Source organism: Daktulosphaira vitifoliae, unplaced genomic scaffold (assembly GCF_025091365.1).
Source record: "Daktulosphaira vitifoliae isolate Bord-2020 unplaced genomic scaffold, ASM2509136v1 Scaffold_4, whole genome shotgun sequence".
NCBI classification, from domain to species: domain Eukaryota; kingdom Metazoa; phylum Arthropoda; class Insecta; order Hemiptera; family Phylloxeridae; genus Daktulosphaira; species Daktulosphaira vitifoliae.
The window spans coordinates 22,990,529-23,015,466 of NW_026099575.1; the positions used below are offsets into that span (position 1 = coordinate 22,990,529).

The window sequence follows — 24,938 nt, forward strand, 5'->3', positions numbered from 1 at the left end:
TTTTTTTTTTGTGTCTGTGAACGCTCAATCTCAGCTCTCGCTGGACCGATTTTGATGAACAATATGTCAAAAGATCACAAATCGTATCTAGTCGAAGACATTACCCTCAAAAATTGAAAAAAATTCCCTCGTTCCCCGTAAACGGGGGAAATCCCCCAAAAAATTACAAATTTAAAAATCGCTAATTTTCGATATTTTTTTATTATATTTTAAAGTGAAGTGGTTTTTATGACTCACAGAACTAAATTTTTTTTTACAAATCATTTTACATTTATAAGCAAAAAGAATTATTTAATTATGTGATATGTGATAAATCCCACGTCGCAAACATATTTTCTGTAACCGCGCTTACACAAATGTTTTCTAATTTAAAAAAATATTAAAATTATAAATTATGTATAAAATTAAAGCTATATATAAAAATATTAATGAATCATTAAGAAATAAGTGGACTTTGTATTTTCTAAGTTTGCTTAAATATTTATTTTTCAAATTAGAGCTAATTGGGAGATTAAAAGAATATGCAATCCTCTTAGACCTTAATTATTTTGTTCATCAATTTATTTTTTGTATTTTTCGAGAAAAATAATTGAAGTCATATTTATTATATTTAAAGTACTTATGTTTACATTATTGAACATTACATTTTTATTATTAATTATCTTAAGCTCTCAAGGCGTATGAAATGTATAAAATAGAGGTATTAAAAACAATTAATTGTGTAGAATATATAACTTTCAGATTTTAAGTCAAATAATAAAGATGTTCTCATTTACAGAAAATATTTTCTTTGTTTCCATATAAAATTACAATTACTAAATGTTAAATCAAAACCAAAACTAAGTTTGAAATTTCAAAAGTCTAACAATAGTTTTGATTAATGAAACGCACAAAATATGTTGTCACTGAAAACTCCGTTAATTAAAGTGTTACTAGACAATAAAAGGTATGAAAACTAAATAAAAATATCCATCATGGTAAAATATAACTATTTTTGATTAATCATATTGAAAAATATGATTAAATATCATATATATATATATATAGTGACGAATGATGTCAAAATGCTATTTAATTTTTAAAACTGATCTACATTTTTATTTGATTGGTTCAAATGATAAATAAAAAATTGTTTAAATAAAATCCAACAAAATTTTATATCGATGAATTTTTAAATAAACTTTATTATAATTCTCTGTTGAAGAATTTCAGAAATATCAAAAGTTATCTTTTCAATTGGTAAAGAATTTAATATAACAACTTACTCGTATACACAATTTCAAAAAAAACCCTTAAATTTGAATTTATATTACTATTATTATTATTATCTATTCTAATCCAATAAAAACTAAAAAAACTTAAATACTGAGTGTTTCCTTTAACGTTATCCATCAATTTCAACTAAACTGATAAATATATTGAGAATTTTCTTTTTGAGTTTTTTTAGTTTTATAAATTACTTAACTTAAGTTCTTTTTAGGTTAATCCCTTATTTCTTATTGAAACTTAAACTTTGTATTTTCAAATAGGAATAAATATATTTTTGTAGCTTGTTCAAAAAAAAATTATGAAATTAAGACAATTTTTTATCAATAACAACTTTTAGTCCATTATCGTTGAAGTTATTACGATTCTGAAATTGTAAACATGTTAATTGTAATTTCTATTATATTATATATATATGTAATGGGAAACATTGTAGCTTATTTATTATATAAGCTACTTAAATAAGTAAGGTGATTCATTTATCAAATGAACCACTTAATTATTCAAAAAGTGAAAAAAATCATGAATAATTTTTTTTCTTTTAAATATAAGTTTATTTTAATTTAACAATTATAGAGTACTTTTTATGTTTATTCCTTATGTCTTATTAGGGTATCAACTTTATTTTTTCAAATGACAACATAAATAAACTTTTTATTTAATAGATAATTAATAAGAAAATGACCGGACGGTAACAAATTTGAAATATTATTTCAGAAGTTATTGATGTTTTAATACTTAGATAAGAGAAAGAGTGCAGCTGAGAAATGATTGGTGACAAAAATAACAAAAATCGCGTCTCAATTCTTGTCATCACTACAAGCTGTTGATAACTTATGAAATACTTGTCCAAAATTTATTATTGACCAGTTATTTTTTTAATTTGATCGTCATAAAATAATTAAGTTAGTTAATTATGTATGTTTTCATTTAAAAAATGGATTTGCGCTCTTATAAGGAATCCAGGATGGACCAAAAAAGAACTTAAAGATACTTAGAATGCACTTAAGTCAAAAAATATATAAAACTCAAAAAGTCAAAAAAATAATTTTTAATTTTATTATTGTATTATTTTAGGTGAAGTACAAACGTTAATAAAAGGTCTATCTTTTATGAACCGTAATTTATAATTAAATTAAATTAAATTAATAAGAAAGAATAATTTTTTCTTTAAAAATGAACTAATTCATTATGTAAAATTTATTAATACATTGTCTTACATTATTTTTTTATGAATGTATTTTATTAGTCATTTTTTTTTAGAGGAATAGAAATAAATTTAAAAATTGTGTATATATAAATAATACATATTTTTCAATTATATATAATGAAAATTGACTCATTTCAAATGCAGAAACATAATTTAACAATAAAATAGGTATAACATTTTTCGTAAATGACAGATAAAATACTTCAGTGTAGCTATCATATTCCAAAACACATTTTTTGACTAATCTTTTTTAAAAATGCCATAAAGTTCATTTGTAGAATGAACTATACTATTATAGAATTACTATAATAGTATTACTGAATACTTAATATACAGAATGTGATTATATTTAAAAAATGAAAAAATGAATTAACGAGGAAAATATGTTTATCAATTTATATATATATATAAATATGCATATATATATATATATATATGCACAAAAAAAAAAGAGAGAATTCATCAATTTCACCCTTACAATTCACATAAAATGTTTTGCACATAGCAAATTATTCCGAAGCGAAATGTATTTTCCATACATCTTTTAGTAGATGATAAAATTATAATGGGTTTGAATCTCATAAAAAATGTGAAAGATACGTTTTATCCATTTATACAGTGTGTTTAGAAAGTGAGGAAACGATTTCTATTGTTTTCATTTTTTGTAACAATTGATCTGTTTCCTTACATATTGCACACTCTATATATTGCATTTATGCTTTAAAGTAGCATGTTTATTAATTAACAAATGTGTTTAATTAATTTTCTTTTATCTGTACTAAGTTAATTAAAACTATATGGTGTTAAAAGGAATTTATTATTAAATGCTAATATTCTATAGATGAAACAAATATTTTAAATAAGTTAATTTTTTTTGGTGTGGAAATGTACTGCAAACATGGTCGATAGTATTCAAAACTTTTTCACTACTAACGGTCGCCTAGGGTATCGAATGAGAGTAGTTGTGGATATAGTTTTCGAATGCTTAAATCTGTAAAAGTAAACGAGTTCTAAAAGAAATATTACAGAACTAGCTATTTGACCCACTACAAGGCAATTAAATGCAATTACAACGTTTTCCATCGTGAACACTTTATTTTTATTCACTATACGGTGAGGTTCTGATATTGTCGGTATTTTAACAGCATGCATAAACCAACTATCGATAATACCGCCCTCGAATAATTTCGCTATAAGCTCATCTACCGTTTTCCGATAAACAGCTTGACGACTAATCAAATAAGAAATGTACAGCGACCACGGACATTCTTCGACTATATGTAGAATAACTTCATTATTTTCCTTGTATTCAGTCATTTTTTCCAACAGATCTCTTTTGCGGCCTATTGCTATGTAATTCTAAAAACATGTATAAATTAGTAATTTAATTTTTCAATTAAAATAATCAAAGTAATTTTCGTATAATAATTAGAACTCGAGTCATTATGAATTTATACATTTTTATCATTAATATACATTAATATACTTAAATAAAAAAATGATAAATAAATTTTTATGTTTGTTTTTCTTAAAATTATTGTTTTTTAGAAAATTCTTAATGAATGAAAAGTGATTAATCTTTTGTTTAACCTCGACATCATTTTAGAATATTAAAATAACATTAATACAATATAATTTTCCATATGTTTATTTTTACTATAATATGATTAAACTATTTTCTTAATTATAACATTTCTCAAGTGTAAATGCTAAAGAAATGTTTATAAATATTATAAAATATTTATTATCAGTATATAGTTACTTTTTTATTGGATACTTCCCCAAGAATATCTACATTAATCGATTTCTGTTTAAGTATAAATCGATCATACATCTCATCATATATATATTCGTTTGTTGTATTTTTGAACATGTTGGCCAAACTTTTGGAAGATGATAAAATAGGGAGTCCAGTGTCATACACTTCTTGAACAGTGTTTATATTTTTCTCGTATTTAGGAATGCTTATATATTTTACCATTACTGCTTGGAGACTAGTAGACGTGATGAAACCAAATACCACAGCTGAAATAACTATTAACCGTTCAGGAACATTGTTTGGCATTCTGTGTAAAGGGACCATTAGGAACACTTGAAACAGGTTGATTGCTAGTCCCATGGTAGTATACGGCATATCCGTTGTTCGTTTAATAAGACTCCATGCTACTATGGACATAAAATAAGAGACAGCAAGCAAACACCAAAGTTGTGCTTGAAAAGCTGTAAATATTGCTCTCCATTGACTCATTTTACCCGCCTTAGGAACTACAAAGCATAACTCTTCATATTGTACTACTGTCGTAAATTGGACGTTAGCATTGGTACTGTAATCCTTTCAAAAATACATTTTACTGATAAGTAACAATAAAAAAAATTTAAAGGGCCTCATTTTATAGTTTGCCCGACAGATTACCAAAAAAAAAACAAATAATAAATGTATTTATGAAGTATTAGGGTAAAAAAATATAAAAATATTACCATAAGAAGTACTCCATTAAAAGCTATATCAGCCACACCATTCACTATATCAGCCAAAGCTCCGGTATAAGTTCCATTAGGTTCCATCCATCCATAAAATTTACCATCTCTTGGCTTTGATATGACCGGTGTAAAATTCATGCGTTTAGATAAAATAGATAGAGAAAATCCATCATAACCCCTATATGTGCCATCTGATTGGGCGATTGCTTTCAATTTAGTTGGAAACATGCTTATGCGCACTGGATATCTGTGTAAGTTTTTTATCTTTGTTTTGAAGTCTTTTTTTAATGCGTGTTTATCAACCGAACAGTATTGGGTCAACGTTTGAGAGAAAGGATTGTAAGTGTATACCGCAGAAAAAGTTAACAGTACCACGTTGATCATTGAATGGCGCGTCCAAGCAAGTTGAAACAATTCTGTAGCAACTGAATCATTAGCTGTAGGTATCAGCCAAACATAATATACCGCCGAGTCCCACAAGCCATTGACGTTCGTTAACAGCCAACTCATTCGTTGGGATCCATTAGTTGCAATTAACCCTGCATGGTCAATACTCATATTATTATACCATTTGTTAAAGAAAACCCATGAGGTGTTAAGAGCGAAACTGGCTTGTATAATGAAATCATTTTGAATTGTTTCAAAGTCACTAAAAATCGTTAAAGACAAAGCATAAGATTCACTAATGACTAATTTACATAAGGTAAATACATCCTGATCATAAGGAATCGTGTGTCGGTCATCTGTTGACTTAAGACTTAGTAGAGCAAACACAACATTCATGTTAAATGGAAATAAAAAAACCACAGTCGCAATTTTTACCGAATACGAGATGGTCATGTTAACTTTGAATATACGTCTTAACGAATATAACGCAGCGGGTTGTCCGATTGACCAGAAAAGGCAACGTATGCAAGAGTTGTTACAAATGACATTTTCGATATTATCTGAACAAGTCATTATAGAACTGTCAAGAAATTCAAAAAAATAATTTTCTTTCTTTTGATTTAGATGACTGTAACAAAAGGGTTAGTATTATCAAAAGATAATGTGAATATCAAGTGTTCCTTGTGACCCTCAGTATGAATGAATAAATAAAAAACTTTATTGCAGTTCCACTAATATATACGTAATGTATATAATTTATTTTTTTATAAAAATAATAAAACCTTTTCATTATTATTACTAAAATAATATATTATTTGCAAATGCGTATTGCGTTTACTGATAGCGATTTAAGTTTATACCAAGTCATTGCTTCATTTAACGAAAATCGTAATAATAACGTCACGTTTAACCGATTTATGGTTCAATGGCGTTTAGAATAACAATATTATAAAATCATTTCGATTGTTCATTTAGTTGCCTTTAATTCAGGGACCTTTTTGTGAACGTTTATCGTCCTCACAATCACATTCTTTAAACACCATGTTTGAAACTTAAAATATCGTCTTCTTTCTAAATAACTCTTTAGGTACAGTCGTCGGCAGACAAAAATAATTTGCATAAGCATCCATAATTCAAAATCCCGATTCATTTTCAAATGCTTTTGCGAGACATTTAATGTTTAAAGTCGGGTAAAAATACGTTTTCCTTTTAATATTTGTTTTTAAACATAAGTTTTATTTTAAACTAATAAAAAAGTGAAGATTTTGAATTTTACAATTAATTTAAATAACCCCCACACCTGATAAATATAAATTACGTAAGACTTATCAAATACTCTGTTTTTTTTAAGAATAATTATGATATAATATATTATAATTATTTTTAAAATAGACATATATATTATATGTTAATACCAATTACATATTGAATATAACCAGCAAAACCAAACTGTTAATTAATTTTATACTAATAATTTCCTCTTACAGTAAATTTCTGTATGTGATATATAGAAAATATACGTAGGTTTATATTACGTAATAAATGTAAATTTTACCAACTAAACTGAGAGGAAGTAACTATAGGTATAAAAAAAAATATTGAATTATCTCATAAATCATAATATTGCAATTTATAAACATATCTGTTGAAAACTAATAAGTTCAAATTAAAATTTGGAGGATAAAATTACAGTGTTCATAACTAAATTTTCACTAATGCAATTAAAATATTAAACTACTAATAAATAAATAAATAAAGAATATACACTTTTTATTAATTTTTATCTTTGTACAGATAATAATTTTCCTTTAAAAAATGTAAAAAAACTTAGTATAGTAGGGTTGCGAAAAAATGGGGACGTGACATATTTGGGACAAGTATAGATGTTATCTGACAGCGATTAAAATCACTATCACGAAAAACGCGTCTATAGAAATTTGTGGATAGTGTTTAATTTTTAAAAGAAATTATTGAATTAATTCTCAATATATATTCTAATTACAAGTTTTATGATTTATGTGTATAAAACATAAATAAATACTTATTGTAATACAAAATTCAGATTGAAATTGATATTTAATAATTTAGTATTGTAATTTTTATGGAAAAATGATAAAATGTTATAAAAGTTATTATTATCTAAATAATAAAATTATATTAAGAAATTTCGTTTAGGTATTTTTAATTTTATACATTTCTCGATTTATTAATTAAATTTATTAAATTTTTTTAAAATTTATACCATAAAAGGATGCCAATTTTTTAAGGAAAAATACTTGATTATCTAGTTTATAAAATAAATAACGGTCTAATTAAAAAATAACTGGTCAATAACAATTTTTAAAATAGAACTTTAGAAATTATTAACATTTTAAAATATAGAGTGGAGGAAGAGTGAACTAGGAGTAATGAAGTTAAAAAGTTAACCGATATGAATTTTTACATTACAACGTTTTAGTGCCCAGCCTTAATAATTTCCTTAAAATTATATTTAATTATACTTTCTGATTCCTAATTTCATAGAAAATATAAATTTTTATTGAAAATTGTTGAAAAAGGATTTAATTAATTAAATGACACGTTGATTACAACCATATCAAATTTTAAATGGATTCTTTAAATCAATGAATATAGATAGTATACTGAATAATAATATTAACGAACCTCAAGATTTGAAGAAGAAAAACCACAAGTTTATGAATATATTGATTGTTTGTTAAAATTAAAAAAAATTTGATCTATACTGAATCGTGTAGAGTATTTACTCCAATAATTATTTCTCTGTAAAATATACGAAAAATGCATTTACACAGTTTCCCTAATTAAACATAGATGCACTATGTATAGTAGTAATGCGTTGTTCTTATAATGGACACACTGTACTAGTATCAAATGCACAGAAGAGTTCACTAGAGAATATGATAAACCAGGATTTTTGATTTAATTTACAATTACAGCTACTAATTATTGGTACAAATAAGTGCAAAAAGAAATAATGCAATAAAAGTAGTACTAGTTTTTAAAAATTAAAAAAATAATGTAAAATATTCATTGGGTGTGGTTTGATCGTGGATTATCAAAATTTAAGAATTTTTACGTTTTCCAACTGTCATTATTACATTATATATGTACTCATTATATATGTGTTGTGTTATGTGAAAAAGTAGTAAGGAATACTAAAAAATGTCAGAGTGTCCTATTGCTCAAATTAACGAAGATGATGAAGATACTCAAGAACGAAGAATTGAAGTACAAGGTTACCTAAATAAGTGGACAAATTTTTTACATGGATGGCAGAAACGGTACTTTGTTCTAAAAAATGGGACACTTCTCTATTTTAAATCTGCATCAGAAACAGAATATGGATGTCGTGGTGCCATAAGTTTATTTAAAGCTACTGTGAAGGTAGAATAATGAAACTGTGAATTATATGTTTTTTTAACTATCTTACAATATTTTTTTTAGCTTCATGAAGTTGATGATTGTCGATTTGACATATCATTAAATGATTGTGTTTGGTATTTGCGTGCTGATTCACCTGCTACCAAAAATCATTGGATTGATGTTATAGATTCATTTAAAGCGGAATCTGGTTATGGCAGTGAAAATAATCTGAAGCGTAATGGTAGTTCACTTTCAATATTATCATGTAATATGTCAACAATGTCTCCAGTTTTAAAAAAGAACAAAGGTTTGCAAGATAAACTCAGTGAGTTGACAGCGTTTCGTAATATTTTAATTAATCAACTTGACAGACTTCAAATCTACTTTGATACATGCTTAGCAGAGTTTGCTTCTTCAAATGGTAAGTTTTAAAGTTTCATAAAGCTTAATAGTTTATAAATGTAGAAAGACAGTCAATGTTTGCATACTATTTATTATTTATTTGCTAAAACTCACTATTTATATTATAATTGGAATTAAAAAAGTTTAAGAATATAACCACTTTTTTATAAAAGTTTTATTTATTACTTATTACTATAAGTTATTTTAATAAACAAAGTAACTAAACTAACATAAATAATTAATCATTAGGATTATATTTATATAATATGAAGCACCATAAATAAATTAGTTAATAGTTACAAAATGTTTAACATACAATATCAATGTTTTGAATATTAATCACTGAATTTGAACAAAGGTTATCATATATGATATAGCTGCAAAAAAATGCAGCTTATTTATATATACATTTGATTTATTTACTCATAATGTATTATGTACCATTGCATTTTCCTTATAGAGATAGATTATAACTTATTTTAATCTAGTTTAAGTAATGTATTTAAAGTTAGAGTATTGAATAGTTTTTTTACCTAAATATAATATTGTATTATATTTATGATACAAATTATGGATAATAATTATAATATACTTAACGGTTTGCTGTTTCACTCCTGTCATATTCATACAATATATATTACATATAATTATAATATTAATATATTTTTGTAATTTATTTATACAGCTCATGTATTTTTTAAGTTTAAATATACGATGCTGTAATATGCCTAATAGTTAAGAAAAATAAATAATAATTTTTACTTGAGAAATGTTTAATAACTTTTATTTCAGTACTGAAAAATATGTTAGTCTAAATAGATTATACATCATTAAATTGGGCACCCAAGACTCTTCTCTCTTCATTTAAAATGGGATTACAGTTTCAGTCAATGTAAAGTTAATATATTACTATATTAAATTAAATGTATTATGTTATTGCATTGAGTGATCAATTTTGGTTAAGATACTCAATATCTCATAAACTATTGAAGATTTCAAGTATGCATAAAAAAAAATTACTTTGGTTCAGAAATATTTATAATATGGTGTATAAGTGATTAAATAATTTTCATCCCTTAGGGTAATAAATATCTTAAATTAAAATTTTTTAAATTAGAACCCTAACTTGATAATATAACAGAAAAAAAACACTAACAATTTTGTTCATAAAATCGTTTTTTCCTAAAGGACCATTCATCCATTACAAATTTTAATACCATACTATATATTAAAATGCTTTAATATATGAATTGAATGAAATAATTAAAATAAAAAAAAATTGTTTGTAATTTTTTTTTCTATCATAGTTTCTGATAAAATAAGTGTCTTACTTAAAATTACCATTCTGTATATATATATATATATATATATATACATATTATATTGTTACAAACACTTCAAATTCTCACATCTAAATATTTTTAACATAATATTACAAGACTAAATTAAACTATATCAATTCAAACATCATGTTTTAAATTTTTTTTATTTGACTATGTAATAAAAATTAGGTACAAAGTTCCTAACATTTTTTATTTATATAAAATTTATTATATATTCTTAAATTAGTCATCTGAAATTTATTTTGAATTTAAAATGGTTTGGCACGTCATTTAACAAATAACTTGTTAAATAGACTGTTTCTAATTTTTTTATTTTTTTTTCTCATGTGTTTAGATGACTAACTTTTGTTTCATTCATTTTTAGTGTTGAGCACAAAAATCTGTATTGATCATTATTTTACAGCTCTATAAATTCTGATAGCACTGTACATATTTTCATCTTATTTTTCATATACCAGTTTAATGAATGATATTTATGATCAAATAAAAACCCAGTTACGAATTAACTATTCATTGGTTTGCTTCAAGTATAGGTATAAGTACCTTTTCCTATTATTTATGTATATTATATTGGCTGATAATTTTGATTATACTCACAAGTTGTTTTTATACATTTTTTCATTAAAGACGTTTTTTTTTTTTTATTTTTAAGCTTATTTTTTTGATATTGTGTTCCCTTAGAAATCGAGAATGAATTTTGCTGTTTATAATCACATAAACTAGTAGAAGATCAGTAAAGATTTTTATTATAAACCATATTTCTACAATTATCAAATATAATTTTTTTAAATTACATATTTAGATTAGAGATTCTTTTGTTATAAAAACAGTGTTTTTTTACATTTATAACCTATTTTTCTCAATTAGTAACTAAAGCCTTTATAGCAAAAAATCTTCTTGCTAACTGTAATAGTTTGTATATTTAATTATATAGACTATTTGCAGGCTAATTAGTATAAGTAACATTTTACTAAGAAATTTCAAATTCGGTTTATTTGAAGTATTTATAAGTTACTTTCATTTTGGCACAAAATTTATTGATAAAATTGTCACTTTTACCAATTAACATAAAAACAGTCAATATGGTTAATAAGTTTTTACTGTTATCATATAATTGACAATTTATAATTAGAAAATATACTTATCTCTGAAAAGTTATTTTTTATGTAAGAGAAAATTAAATTACTACAAGTTTAACACATCTAGTTTTTTTTTTATTGTTAATAATGTTTTGACACTTTTGGCAATTACCCTCAATATCTAGATACTTCTCCTAGTTTTGTTAATTATAATTTTAAAATTGTTTTAAATTCAGGTATCAAATAGTTAAAAGACTGAAAAGTAACATAATTGTAAAAATATATTATAAAAGATAAAATGTTATATAAAAAAAAAGAAAATGTTTGTTGCATTTAAAAATATTATTTACTTCGAGATTGACTTTTCAAAAATATTTTATTTTTATGAGCAAATGAAGTAATCTTTATTTTACTAATAATTCTTATAATCGTATGATCTGTTATCATAAACATTAGAACTGTATGTACTATTAACAATTATTATTTTATTAGTATCCCTCAAATTATTAATTGGTTACGTCTTATCTTAAAAATATATAAATATAAAAATATATTTACATTTAATAACCTTTTTTTAAATAATAGTTTATATTTCAACCCAACCTGATATGCGTTTTATTTTTCAAATTCTTTTCTTAGAAATAAATTTGTTTACCTTAATGTATTTGGCTATAGAATAGATGTCTCTTTTTCATTAGTTATTTCTTCTATATTCACATAATTTAAATAGTTTTAATCCACGAATCTAACCCAACTGATTTATAATTATTTTATGCCTATAGCCAATTTATGAACAATAACTTGTCTATATAGAGTTTATTAGAAATAGTTTATTGTATCTTAATTTTTCACTATTGGATACTTAAAAAGAAAATCCATAAGATTAACAAACCTTTATAATTTTGAAAATTAAAAAAATTATACAACTTTCTTTTTATGAGTAATTAAACAAGATTCGCATGAGTATTTTTTCTGGTAAAATGATGACGCATGTGCCCGATGATAAAAATACATAATACAGTTATTCATTGTTGTACAAGTGCCAAAAAACCCTAATAATATATAAACAAAATTCAATCATATGATAACATTGTAAATAACAGTTAGTGTGTCAAAACTTTTTATTTGTAGTCAGGTAATTCTTAAAAAGTTATGTTTGAGTACTGCTGGCATAAAATGTTTAAGTAGGAAGAAATATTGGCAGGTAAATATTTTTTTACACCTGATAATGAACAGATAGCAATTAGCTTGTCTATTCACTTACGATATCAGTAATTGTAAATTTTTAAAATTTACTATTTGATAAATAATAGGTAGTTATGTTTAATTATTCATTTTGTTAGTACTAAATAATTGTACATGTATTATTTTTCCATTGTTATTATCTACACTGAAACATCTATTTTTTGAATTTAAGTTACAGTTGAAGATTAGATTAGAACCGATAAGATTTTTTTATACATAAATTTTAAAATAGATAAATAAAATATTTGAAATATAACTAATAATTTTTACCATCTTATGATTTTAGTTTTATTTTTTTAATGTGTGGAATTTCTTGAAATTGTTTAACTAAATGTGTAATATTGTAATTTATTAATACAACAATGCTGAATAAACACATCGTGAGTCTAATTTTTCAAAATAATAAAATTGTTAAAGTGTTCGAATTTTTAAATAGAATTATCATTGATTTAGCGATTGCCATTTAAATTTTTGTTCTTTAAATGGTATGCATTAACGCTCTGATTAGAAATTTGGTAAGTACGCCATAAGTATGTAGGCGTATCTATTTAATTTGTTTATTTTTATGCTTCTGTTTTTTTAATTGTAATTTTATCATATATTCATGTGACTGAATTTTTGAATTTGAACATAGAGAATTAATTTGGAAAATATAATTTTTATATTAATCATAAAATTATGTGGTATATTAAATGTATTACTTTTTGGGTTATGATCATATTTCCTTGTACAGTACTATTTTTATGAAAACGGGATGAACGTGTTATTTTTTGTATTCGTTACGTGCTATTTTCGATATGATTAACTTAAATTTGATAATTTTACTGATTTATTTAAACAAAAAAATTATTGCAATTTAAAATTTCGAAGTTATTAACTATTGTTGTCATTATGTAAAAAATCAACGTCATCTTTTCTTTATGTAATAATTTTACATAATGTAATTGTTAAATAAACAATAATTATGTATCTTTTAGAGTTTACTTATAACAGAAAATATGTATATTAATTTTAAAATTACGTTGGTAAAAAATGACAACTTCAGAAGTATTTGACCTCTTTCTTTGTAAGGAGTAAGATGAAATTACAAATGTAGTAATGTTTAATGTTATTTAAATATCTTAATAATAGTAATACTATCACTCCTATGGTCCAATTAGCACGTACACGGGAAATTTTACTTGAATTTAATAACTATTTTGAGAAATTGAATTTAAAAATTTGTAGCCTTAGACGTATTCCTTGTTTCATTACTAAAAGTAGCCACTTGTTTACATTTATTCTAGACATATTATCGCATTTGTAGTGAATTATCATTTGTTCAATGTCCCTATTAAGTGAATATAACGTGTAATATAAAATTATTATATTTCTGATATTTTTGAAAATGTTATATTTTAGTTTAATATAATTTATTTTTTAATTTTAAATCTCTAGTAATTAAAAATAAAATAGTGAAATCCAATTTAAGTTATTAAACCTTATCTCTATACATTTGAGTTTTATAACGATTATATCATAATTAAAGTGCTGACATGGGAAAAGTTGGGTTTTAATATCCTGATAATCTAGTAAAAATAAATAAATAAGATTATAATTAACTATTTTATTATTTTGAAAATTTAATTCTTGTGACTTACAATGAGTACTTATGTCATGGCAACGTCCCGTTTTTTTAATTAAATAATTATTAAATACTACGTTTTTTAAATGTCCTGTTGATAAATATATTACTTTTCCATATCTAACTTATTTTCAGCTGCAATATAATATTCTTTATAAATATATTTTCATTATTACTTATTATTGAAGTATTCCTATTTTCTTAGCATGGTATGAAAACATTGTGTTATTACGATTACATCTTGAACAAAAATTGAGCATATATGTAATAATTTCTTATTATAAAAAAATAATTCTCTTTTATTCTTATAATTCATTGGAAATTTAAATTAAAATTTAATTGTAATTTTGTAACTTTAATGTAAATTAACTTTTTCATCGTATAATAATTACTATTGTTAGTGTGACTAACCAAATGGCGTATTTTTTATAAATTAATTAAAATTACATTGTAATATTGTTTCCCGTTCATTGTTTGCTATAAATATTCTATTCATTTAAAAATTCTGTATTAATTTAAGAATTAACTAGTTAATTAACTTAGTTAACTCATAAAATTTGTAACATCAAATTAAATAATATGTCAATTTACCTCGACAGAAGTAAATATACAGTATTTGACAGTGACGTTTTCAGGGTTTCATCTTGGAAGGAGATATACATAAGACATTTTTTTACTATTTTCATCAACACACTTCTTTACCATATATTTATTTTTATCATGGAGGGTTCTATCCCCATACTCCTATGTAAAAACGCGTGGTAGAATTTGGAAATTAAAAATTAATCTCCCAAAATCTTGTCATATCTGTTTAATTATTGATAAAACAATATTAACCAATAAATAAAAGTCCAGAAAATTATGAATAAACAAAATAGCGGTAAATACACTAAAATAGTTTACAATAAAAAACGTATTTAGTTAGAAAAACTATTTTGATTTTTAAAAATATCTTTATTTTCGACATTTTTTTAATAAACGTTACAAAGACCCTTAACTGTAATTTTAGTATTTATAATAGTTTATATCAAAAATTTAGTTTCTTCAAGTTTTATAATTTATCAAATTTTTTTGAGTTAGAATAAAATTATATTTAATAGGTATCAATTTATCTTCTGCAAATAAAAAATTAAAAAATTAAAAAGTATTGATGCTAATAAAATTACGTCATTGTTTTTAACACGCTTATATTAGTTTCACCTGTATTTACATCTATGAATTATACTACACATTGGACACTTAAAATATGTTCATAATATAAACAGTTTTATATTTTATTCTTTTTACAAGTTTGAAAACGATTTAGTTATGAATATAAAATTTTATTTTAAAATAGTGTAGACCTATTTTTATATAAAATTGCATTTTTGTTCTTATTGTAAAAAATATTATTTAACTTTTAAATTGTTACTTGTTTTTTAGAAGAGTTGTCAAAACACGAAGCATATCAAAAATATTCATGTGAAGCTTTAGATTTTAAAGGTGAAGCAGTAGCATTTAAAGCAACGTCTTCTGGAATAATTGAAATTCTTAGACATTGCATTGAAGTAATTTATTAAAATAAATGTGTATATTTTTCTTAGAATATTTAATTAGTTAAATTTAATGTAGGTAATGAATCAACGAGAAGAAATGTGGGAATCTATGTTGGAAAAAGAAATTAATAACCGAAAAGATTTAGAGGAAGTGGTTAGAACATTGTCTTTAGTTGATGGACTAACAGATCAAGAAAGAGTTCAAGTTCTCTCTGGGGCAGACTTAACTGTAAACATTTTTTATTTTTTTTTTAAGTTATAATTTAATTTGTTCATAGTATTTTTAATCAATATTAATTGATTAATGTAAAAATACTATGTCAGTTTAAGACTTCAATATGTCCTAGGACTAAAATTTAAAATAGTTAACCTTTATGTTAAATATGCTGTATATTTAAAAATTACTTCATATATACAAGTGATCCGTTTATTATATCCCACTTAAATACTTGTAGAAAAAAAATATTGAAAAAATAATTTTGATTTATCAGTTATTAATTAAAACTTGAATTTTAATATTATAACGTTTTAGTACCCAGTCATGGTAATTTCCTTAAAATCATATTTAATTATACTTTCTGATTCCTAATTTTATAGAAAATATAAATTTTTATTGAAAATAATTTAAAAATGATTTAATTAATTACATGGCAAGTTGATTACAAGCAATTCAAATTTTAAATGGATTCCTTATTTAATAGGATATAGGAAGCCTAAATAAACTATGATTGAATAGAATGAAAATATCCAGAATTTCATAGTTTCTCCAATAATAATGTTAGTTTTATTCAATTAAAATTATTTCATTCATAATACTGGTTATAACTACTTGCATTGTGATACACTTTATGTGGGTCTTGAATTTACATTTACAAGGTCATATAAATTGAACTGGTCGTAGTTCATCAGAATATTTTGTGATAATAGAAACTGTCTAATGATTTAAGATAAAAGTGTTTTAAATTACTGCTGTACTCTACTTTTTTTAAATGTATTAGTTAATTTTATTCATTTCAGTTTATATGTAATAATGAACTATAATTAGTACAACACAAATTTTTTCTTATTAGCTATTTTCCATTTGAATATTATAAAATGAATTCAATTATGAATAAATTCAAAATTAAAGTTCAGGTATTAATTCTTTATTTTCATAACTATTAATTTATATAAATATTTAGTTATTCAATTATTATTTTTTAATATATATTAAATAATTGTTTAAAATTGTATACACTCTTTTAACAATTAGAATTTAAATAAACTTAAATTTTATAATAATCAAGTATGCAAATTTTAAAAACTTAGAATTATTTTTCATGTTTTTTTTAACTTTGTTATTGTTATTATTTTGTTGTTAAAAGTGCTCAATAATTTTTTATTAACATGTTAATAAAATTGTAGGCTTTGTGTTTAATGTTTTATTTGTTATTTTTTTGGTAAAATAATTTTTAATTATTTTTAATTATAAATAACTAATTTAAATTACAGTTTATTAATTTTTTCTATCTGATTAAAAATACCAATGACATAAACATTATGTTAATGCTAAATGGTATTTAAGTTATAAGACCTTATTAATGTAATTGAAATTATATTTAATTACATTAGTACTAATCCCTTATCTATGTAAAACTAAATTTTGGTTAATTTTTCAAATCCTTAATGAAATACTACTAATGTTTTAAAGTAATCTTATAATATATTATTAGTAAAGTAAATAGAATCTCTTGTAATTTAATATCCATATTTTTTTAGGAACATTCCACTATTACTGATGATGAATTTTATGATGCTGTTGAGTCTTCTAACGAAAATTCTACTGAAGATTCTAAACAAATAAAAGGTCAATTATTACAGCGTTCTAAAAACAATAATACTCCTAGCAAAGACATTAATTGGGCTTCATATATTAGAGCTGCTGCTACTGAAGCTTCTTTAAAACACCCATATTGGCCAGATGTAAGTTTGAAGAAATGAATAATTTCAAATAAAAAATAATTAGAAATAAAATGAAATTCACTATTATTATTCATTTGAAGTTAACAATATAAAAATTACCAAAATAATTTACTGCATAATTTTTGCATATCAAAATTTAAAAGATGAAATTGAGAAATTAATTATATTTGACAAGTAATCAATTATTAAAATAAAAACTTTTAAGTCTATTTTATTTGTTTTAAATTAGATTGAACATGTTGTTGCTGAACAAATTCGAGCAGCACGAATGGGTCTCGGTAAAGGAGCTTGGCAATTATTTGTTGAAGATGGTGAGATGCGAATGTATAGGAGAGAAGTTGAAGAAGATGGAATGGTTGTAGATCCACTTAAAGCAACACATCAAGTTAAAGGCATTACAGGTCGAGAGTTATTGCATTATTTTTTTTATCCTGAATATCGATATGATTGGGAAGGTTAGTAACAAATTGGTGGTTTGATACAATTCAATAAATTTGATATATTTAACTAATATATATTTAATCTATTTAGGTACACTGGAAACAATGAATGTTGTCAATGAAATTGCTAATGATACAATAGTTTTTCATCAAATTCATAAACGAATATGGCCAGCTGCACAACGTGATTGTACGTTCTGGTCTCATCTAACACATGTTCCTGATGTAGATAATGAATCTGAAGATGGACCACATATTTGGGCAGTGGTTAATAATTCTGTTGAACTACCATCACATGTGGTATTATATTTTATTTTAATAACAATGTGTATTTTAAAATATTTCACTTAAATATAAAAAAATATATATAAAAAAATTATTTTTTAATAAAAAGTATTTATAAAAAATTTTTATGTTTAAAAATATAATTCTTATAATTTTATATATATATTTATATTTTAACAATTAAAAAAAACATTTTTAAGAATATTGCGAATTAATTTTATAATTATAATTTTTTCCAGGCTAATGAAGGTAAATTGGTACGTCTTTTTGTTACTATTATTCTAATGGGACAAACAGTGATAGCACCTGAAACCAAAGATAAAGAACTAAAACGTGATGATATAACTTGTAAAATCACCTATTGTGCTGTTGGTAAGTAAAAATATATTTTTATTAAGAATTATACTTATAATACTGTAAATAAAATCTTCTTTGAAAGTCCAAAATTAAAAAATACATTTTTGGATTTCCAAAATTTAATATTACTTACTACATTTTTTTACATATTGGTTCATTTAGATTTTAAATAATAGTATAGAACTTTAGAATCAAATTAATCCACATTACTAGTGCAATTGTATATTCATGTATGTTATATCTACATGTGTTTGTTTAAAATATTTCAATGACATAAACTCTGTTGGACGCTTGGAGAAACCAATGTTGACATTTAATTATATTTTAAATTTCATTATCAAAAAAAGATATGTGAATAGAATCAAAATTATCTTAATTTACCCTTTGTTATTTTTTTATTTTTTAAACCTTAATTATAATATTTTATAATAAAAAAATTAACACAACTCTTACTCTTTTAAAACTGACTATCCCAGCTACCTTAGCTAGCTGGTTGTGACACCTGTCATCATCAATTCTTATTGATTCATTACAAATATTATTTTTATACTCATGTTGCTTTTTTAGTTTTAAATTAATATTTTAAATATATTTTTAATTTTAAATATTATTAGCCATGAGTGATCAATTCTTTTAATACAAATTTATGTTTAAAAAAATGTGACTAAACCATAAATATGAAAATTAAAAAAAATTAGGTATTTTTGATACCTTAATTGAATGATATTTAGATAAATTTTTATTATTTTATTTTTACAGTCAACCCTGGAGGATGGGCGCCTTCTACAGTTCTTAGAGCTGTTTACAAAAGAGAGTATCCAAAGTTTTTGAAAAGATTTACAGCATATGTAATTGATAAAACGAAAAACTTACCAATTAAACTTTAAATAAACTTATTCATTTTACTATCAAATGTAATTTTTCATATGTATTTTTACTGCCAATTATTGTAATTTTTTACTATTCCATCTTACTCTAGCTTTTTATGTTCATAATCTTAATTTTATAAATATTTTATATCAAATATTATTTATTAAAAATGTTTATTCCTTAATTAAAATTGTATACCATCTTTGTTTTAAAATATAATAATTTAATATATTTGCTTGGTTTATATACAGTTAAATAATTAATTTTGCAAATATGTTTATTGACCTAACTATAAAATAAATGTGGTCAACATAAAGAAATTTGATTTGTTTTGGTAAAATCCATGTTATAGTGGTTACCATGGAAACAAGCTATCTGTATAAAATTTGACATGTTATTATACTATGTTAATAATTTTTGTTAACTTAGTAAGTAATATAATATAATATTATTTTTACATAAATATCTTCATGTTTATATTTTATTTTATAAATTATGTGTTTTAAAAGTCATTGAGTTTTTATTTTATTTTTTTTTTAATGTTGATGTTAGTTGAACTCATAATATAAACTGATGTTTTATAATGATATAAGTAGTTTTATCAATAGATTTAAATATATGATTAAAACCAAATTTCCACAGGAACATTTTTGAACTCAACTGACAAGAACAAAACAGATAATATGACAAATAAATTAGATTCAGCAAACTCAGATTTATTTCTTGAACAACTCACTTTAGGATTATTGGGTGTTCTTGGTTAGTATATAATTGTCAAAATTTAAAATTTAAACTTTATAGATAATGAAAATTTTATGTTTTCCAGAAAATACAGCAGGAGTCAACAATTTGAATGTAACTCACAGTTTACCATGTGATAACAATAAAATTAGTTCTTGGGAACAATATAATGGCTGTTCACTTCCTGATGATTTACGACACTTCTATGCGTCATGTGATGGTTTTAAACTTACTTGGTCCTATAAATTAGATGGTATTAAGATACTTGCTTCTTAAAATTAAATTTCTTTGTCTAATAATGTGATTAATAATACTCACTTCATACTAGCTGGAGATTACAATTTATCAGGTGCTAATATAATCTTTAACAAATTTTCGTTTTTAAATTTATATCAAAATAACACTGTGTTAAATGATTTTAATAATTCTTTAGATTTAGTTTTTGTTAATAATAATTCAACTGATATCTCGTTCTATTGAAAATTTAGTTTCTCCCGATAGGTATCATCCATCATTATTAATTAGTAATTTATACATTTATGATAGTTATAATTCAAGACATAAGAATAATACATAGTATTATGACTTTAACCATGCTAATTTTCCTTTATTAGTTAATTTATTAAATGATATAGATTGGTCTTGTCTTATAATTTAAATGAAATTAACTCAGCATTAAGTAAGTTTTATGAAATAATTTTTAGAGTGTTAGATGCTAATGTGTCTAAAATCTACCCATATAAATCTTCTTTTCCACTATGGTTTTCAAATGAATTACAGTCCCTTATAAGCAAAAAAAATTTTTTGCATAAAAAATTTAAAATGTAGGGGTTACAGTCAATCTATAATGAATTTTCATCTACCCGTGCCACTTGTAAATTTTTATCTAAGCAATGCTATTCTGATTATTTAAACAAAGTTCAAAGCAGTTTAATAAATAATCCTAAATACTTTTGGAAGTATATAAAGAATTTTAAAAATATAAACCGATTACCTAATGTAATGAAGTATGACAATTCGCGCTTTGATAATATGAGAGACATTGCTAATATTTTTGGTAAGTATTTTGGTTCAGTATTCTCAGCACATTATACAAATCCGTTGTCTTTGTATAATTACGAAGGTGATATAATTGATTTTTCCAAGTGTGATTTATCTTTATTAGATATTTTTGAAGGTCTTTCTCATCTTAAAAATAGCACTTCAACTGAACCTGATTTAATTCCTGAAATATTACTTAATAAGTGTCGCTCTGCTCTTGTCCGGCCGATTCACTTCCTTTATCATCTGGTTGTTTTCCAGATCTTTGGAAATTTAGCTTTACATATCCTATTTTTAAATCTGGTGACAGAAGTGAGGTAACTAATTATCGCCCCATATCTAAGCTTAATGTCTTACCAAAGTTATTTGAAAAATTATTAGTATCTAAGCTTGCATACACATTTCAACTAGGGGTCGCGATTGTGAACAGGTATTAGAATACACGGATACACGGAGCCCCGGGTACACGGGCAAAACATACAGGGTGTTCAGTAAGTTAGGAAACAGTTAAATTGTTACAAACAATGAGTACAATAGAAATTCGTTTCCTTATTTACTGAACACCCTGTATATTAAAGCCCGTGTATTTAATATCCGTGTATAATACCCGCGTAGACCCGTGTATTTAATTCCCATGCATTCATTGTATATATATATATTATATTAAATATTTGACTATTTAAGGTCACGGGTATTTAAATGCCCGGGTATACACGGACTTTAACCCCGTCATAGATAAAAACACAGGTACCCGTGTAGTTCATTACACGTGTAATCGCGACCTCTAATTTCAACCTATTTTAGTTAATAATCAACATGGCTTCCGTTCATCAAAATCAACTATAACAAATCTTCTTGTTTTTTACACTAATTAAATATCTGCTCTAAGCTCTAGAGGCCGCGTAGACGCTGTGTATACTGATCTCAAAAAAGTTTTTGATAAAGTTGATCATTCAATTTTGTTAAAAAAGCTAAGACTTTTGGGTGTAAGTAATCCAATGCTTTTCTGGTTTTCTTCCTTTCTCAAAAATAGAAATGAACAAATCAAAATAGGTAATTATACTTCGAATATAATTATAGTTACTTCAGGAGTACTACAAGGTGGCCATTTGTCTCCTTTATTTTTTATTGTTTTTATTAATGATTTATGTCGAATTTTTCAACACTGCAACTATCTGCTTTTTGCGGATGATCTTAAGTTATTTATGACCATTCAATCAATTGATGATTTTGGTAAATTACAATCAGATTTAGATGGATTCAGTTTATGGTGTAGAAAAAATGGTTTAGTAATTAATACAAATAAATGTCATCAGATAACATTTAATCGTTCTAAAAATGTAAATATTAATTAGTACACGATTGATGGTTGTAATTTGCTTAATGTTTAAAATATTAAAGATTTAGGAGTTATATTATCTAGCCATTTGTCTTTTTCTAATCATATAGATTATATTTACAATAAATCGTCACGAACACTTAGCTTTTTGATAAGAAATTGTAATGAATTCAATAATATTTTGTGTATCAAAACGTTGTATATCTCTTTTGTAAGATCAATTGTAGAATATGCATCTATTATTTGGTGTTCATATAAAATAGGTGAAATTAATAAAATACAATCTATATACAAAGACGTTTTTTACAATTTATTTCTTTTAAGTCGAGGAATTAAGATGTGGTTTAACTTCTCTAGCTTGCAGGAGAAAATGCAATGATCTTTTTTGGATTTATAATATTCTTAATAATAATGTGAATTTTCCAGAAATTTTAAGTCTAATTCCTTTTAATGTTCCTAATTTTCATCTCCGATCAAATCATTTATTTTATATTAAATCATATCGTCGGAGTTATAGTTATTGTTCACCGGTCAATAGAATACTACATTTATGCAATTTAATTAAAAAATTTCATTTTTTTTAATGACCATTTAACCAAGTTAAAATCTATTTGTAGCGATGTATTTTAGTTATTTTGTTAATTATTTAAACTTCTATGTATGCTGTATTTATTTAATTATTTAAATATTTTGTATTCATATTCTGTACTCATTGCCGTTTGTAGCGTACTCAATATTAATTTGTTTGATGTATTTTTTGTTTAATTATGTTGTGTATTGTATATTACAATATAAATATTGAAATAAATAAATATGTGTGTTTCAGGTATTCTATCTGATAGAAGTTCTAATGCAAATTTGTCAATCGGAAACATAACAATAAACCCATTAAGCGCGTTAACACGTTTATGTGATATTAAGTCAGATTGCGTTAGTATGAGTGTTATACACGATTTGCAAATTCTAGACAGATTATCAGACGAAAATTCTCCTAAATTTACTGATAATACAAAAATGTTTGAGTTAGACTCCAGTTTAGATATAGGTCATATATGTTTAGTGTACTTTGATGAAACCAATGCGCAACCTACTGCTAACCAAGAAATTTTTAACTTGCATGAAGAGCCAAGTGGTGCCTCTATTTGGTTGTTGGATACCTCTTATTGTTGGCATTTCTTGGCTCCAAATTTTAGTAATTATTTTAGAAAAGCATTGGTTCATATGGGATTATTACATTGGCAATTGAAATTCACTGAAATTGGTTTGACACCAATTGGAGAAGTAAAAAATTAGCCAATATTAATAGTTATAAATGTATTAATTAATTAAAATAATTCATGGTTTCAGTTTTTCATGAATTTAGTTGCTCCACATTTAAATGTTACTGAACGAGTTCAAGCAATTAGCCAGTTTGATCATGATGATTCTTATTCAGCTAATAATACACACATTAATCATTTCGATCCGAATATTTTAAAAAACACTTTTAAAACAGTTAAAAGCAAAAAATCTACTACGCAGTCTAAGAGTAATGCTTAAATTTTTAATAATAAATTATTGAAGTAAAATCGTTTTTTTAATATTAAGTATTAATAATTTTAGTAAATAATTAAAGATTCGATGAGAATTACTGTAAAGTTAAATATACTTAACTATAAAAATATAAAAAATGTGTTTTGTTTAAGTTGATTAGGTTTTTTTTTATAAATTGATGTACCAAGAAACTTAATCTCAGTGTTCAACATAGTTTGCTAAGCAAATAGGCTCTATACAATTAGAGGCATGCACACAGATATAGCAAAGGATATTTTTGCTGGTCTAGTTTTATGGAAGTATTAACAATTAGTACTCTATAAAAAAAAGCCCGATTTACATAACATTTAAAAAAGAATTATCATACTTTATTATATAAAATTTTCAATCTGAGTTAACAAAATGGGTTTTAAA

General features: G+C 23.9%; 3 protein-coding genes across 9 annotated transcripts; 2 read left to right on the plus strand and 1 right to left on the minus strand.

The window, feature by feature from the left end:
- Window positions 1–2,923: 2,923 nt before the first annotated feature.
- LOC126903732 (ionotropic receptor 21a-like) lies at window positions 2,924–12,755 on the minus strand. Of its 7 annotated transcripts, none has more exons than XM_050682174.1 (4): window positions 12,208–12,755; window positions 4,955–5,606; window positions 4,239–4,808; window positions 2,924–3,835 (listed from the first exon to the last, which is right to left on the minus strand). In XM_050682174.1, exons 2-4 carry the CDS (start codon window positions 5,513–5,515, stop codon window positions 3,389–3,391), a joined length of 1,578 nt encoding a protein of 525 aa, XP_050538131.1. In that variant the 5' UTR covers window positions 5,516–5,606; window positions 12,208–12,755; the 3' UTR covers window positions 2,924–3,388. The 7 variants fall into 7 exon arrangements, with proteins under 7 accessions (XP_050538131.1, XP_050538130.1, XP_050538129.1 ...); XM_050682173.1 differs by lacking the exon at window positions 12,208–12,755 and adding an exon at window positions 8,009–8,224; XM_050682172.1 differs by lacking the exon at window positions 12,208–12,755 and adding an exon at window positions 5,669–6,621.
- On the plus strand, window positions 8,375–20,378 carry LOC126903733 (ceramide transfer protein). The gene is made up of 9 exons (XM_050682175.1): window positions 8,375–8,749; window positions 8,810–9,149; window positions 15,844–15,968; window positions 16,033–16,185; window positions 17,715–17,918; window positions 18,148–18,373; window positions 18,450–18,658; window positions 18,883–19,015; window positions 19,760–20,378. Exons 1-9 carry the CDS (start codon window positions 8,528–8,530, stop codon window positions 19,885–19,887), a joined length of 1,740 nt encoding a protein of 579 aa, XP_050538132.1. The 5' UTR covers window positions 8,375–8,527; the 3' UTR covers window positions 19,888–20,378.
- On the plus strand, window positions 20,241–24,634 carry LOC126903739 (tubulin polyglutamylase complex subunit 2). The gene is made up of 5 exons (XM_050682193.1): window positions 20,241–20,298; window positions 20,513–20,629; window positions 20,697–20,864; window positions 23,818–24,272; window positions 24,339–24,634. Exons 2-5 carry the CDS (start codon window positions 20,554–20,556, stop codon window positions 24,528–24,530), a joined length of 891 nt encoding a protein of 296 aa, XP_050538150.1. The 5' UTR covers window positions 20,241–20,298; window positions 20,513–20,553; the 3' UTR covers window positions 24,531–24,634.
- The last annotated feature ends 304 nt before the right edge of the window (window positions 24,635–24,938 follow it).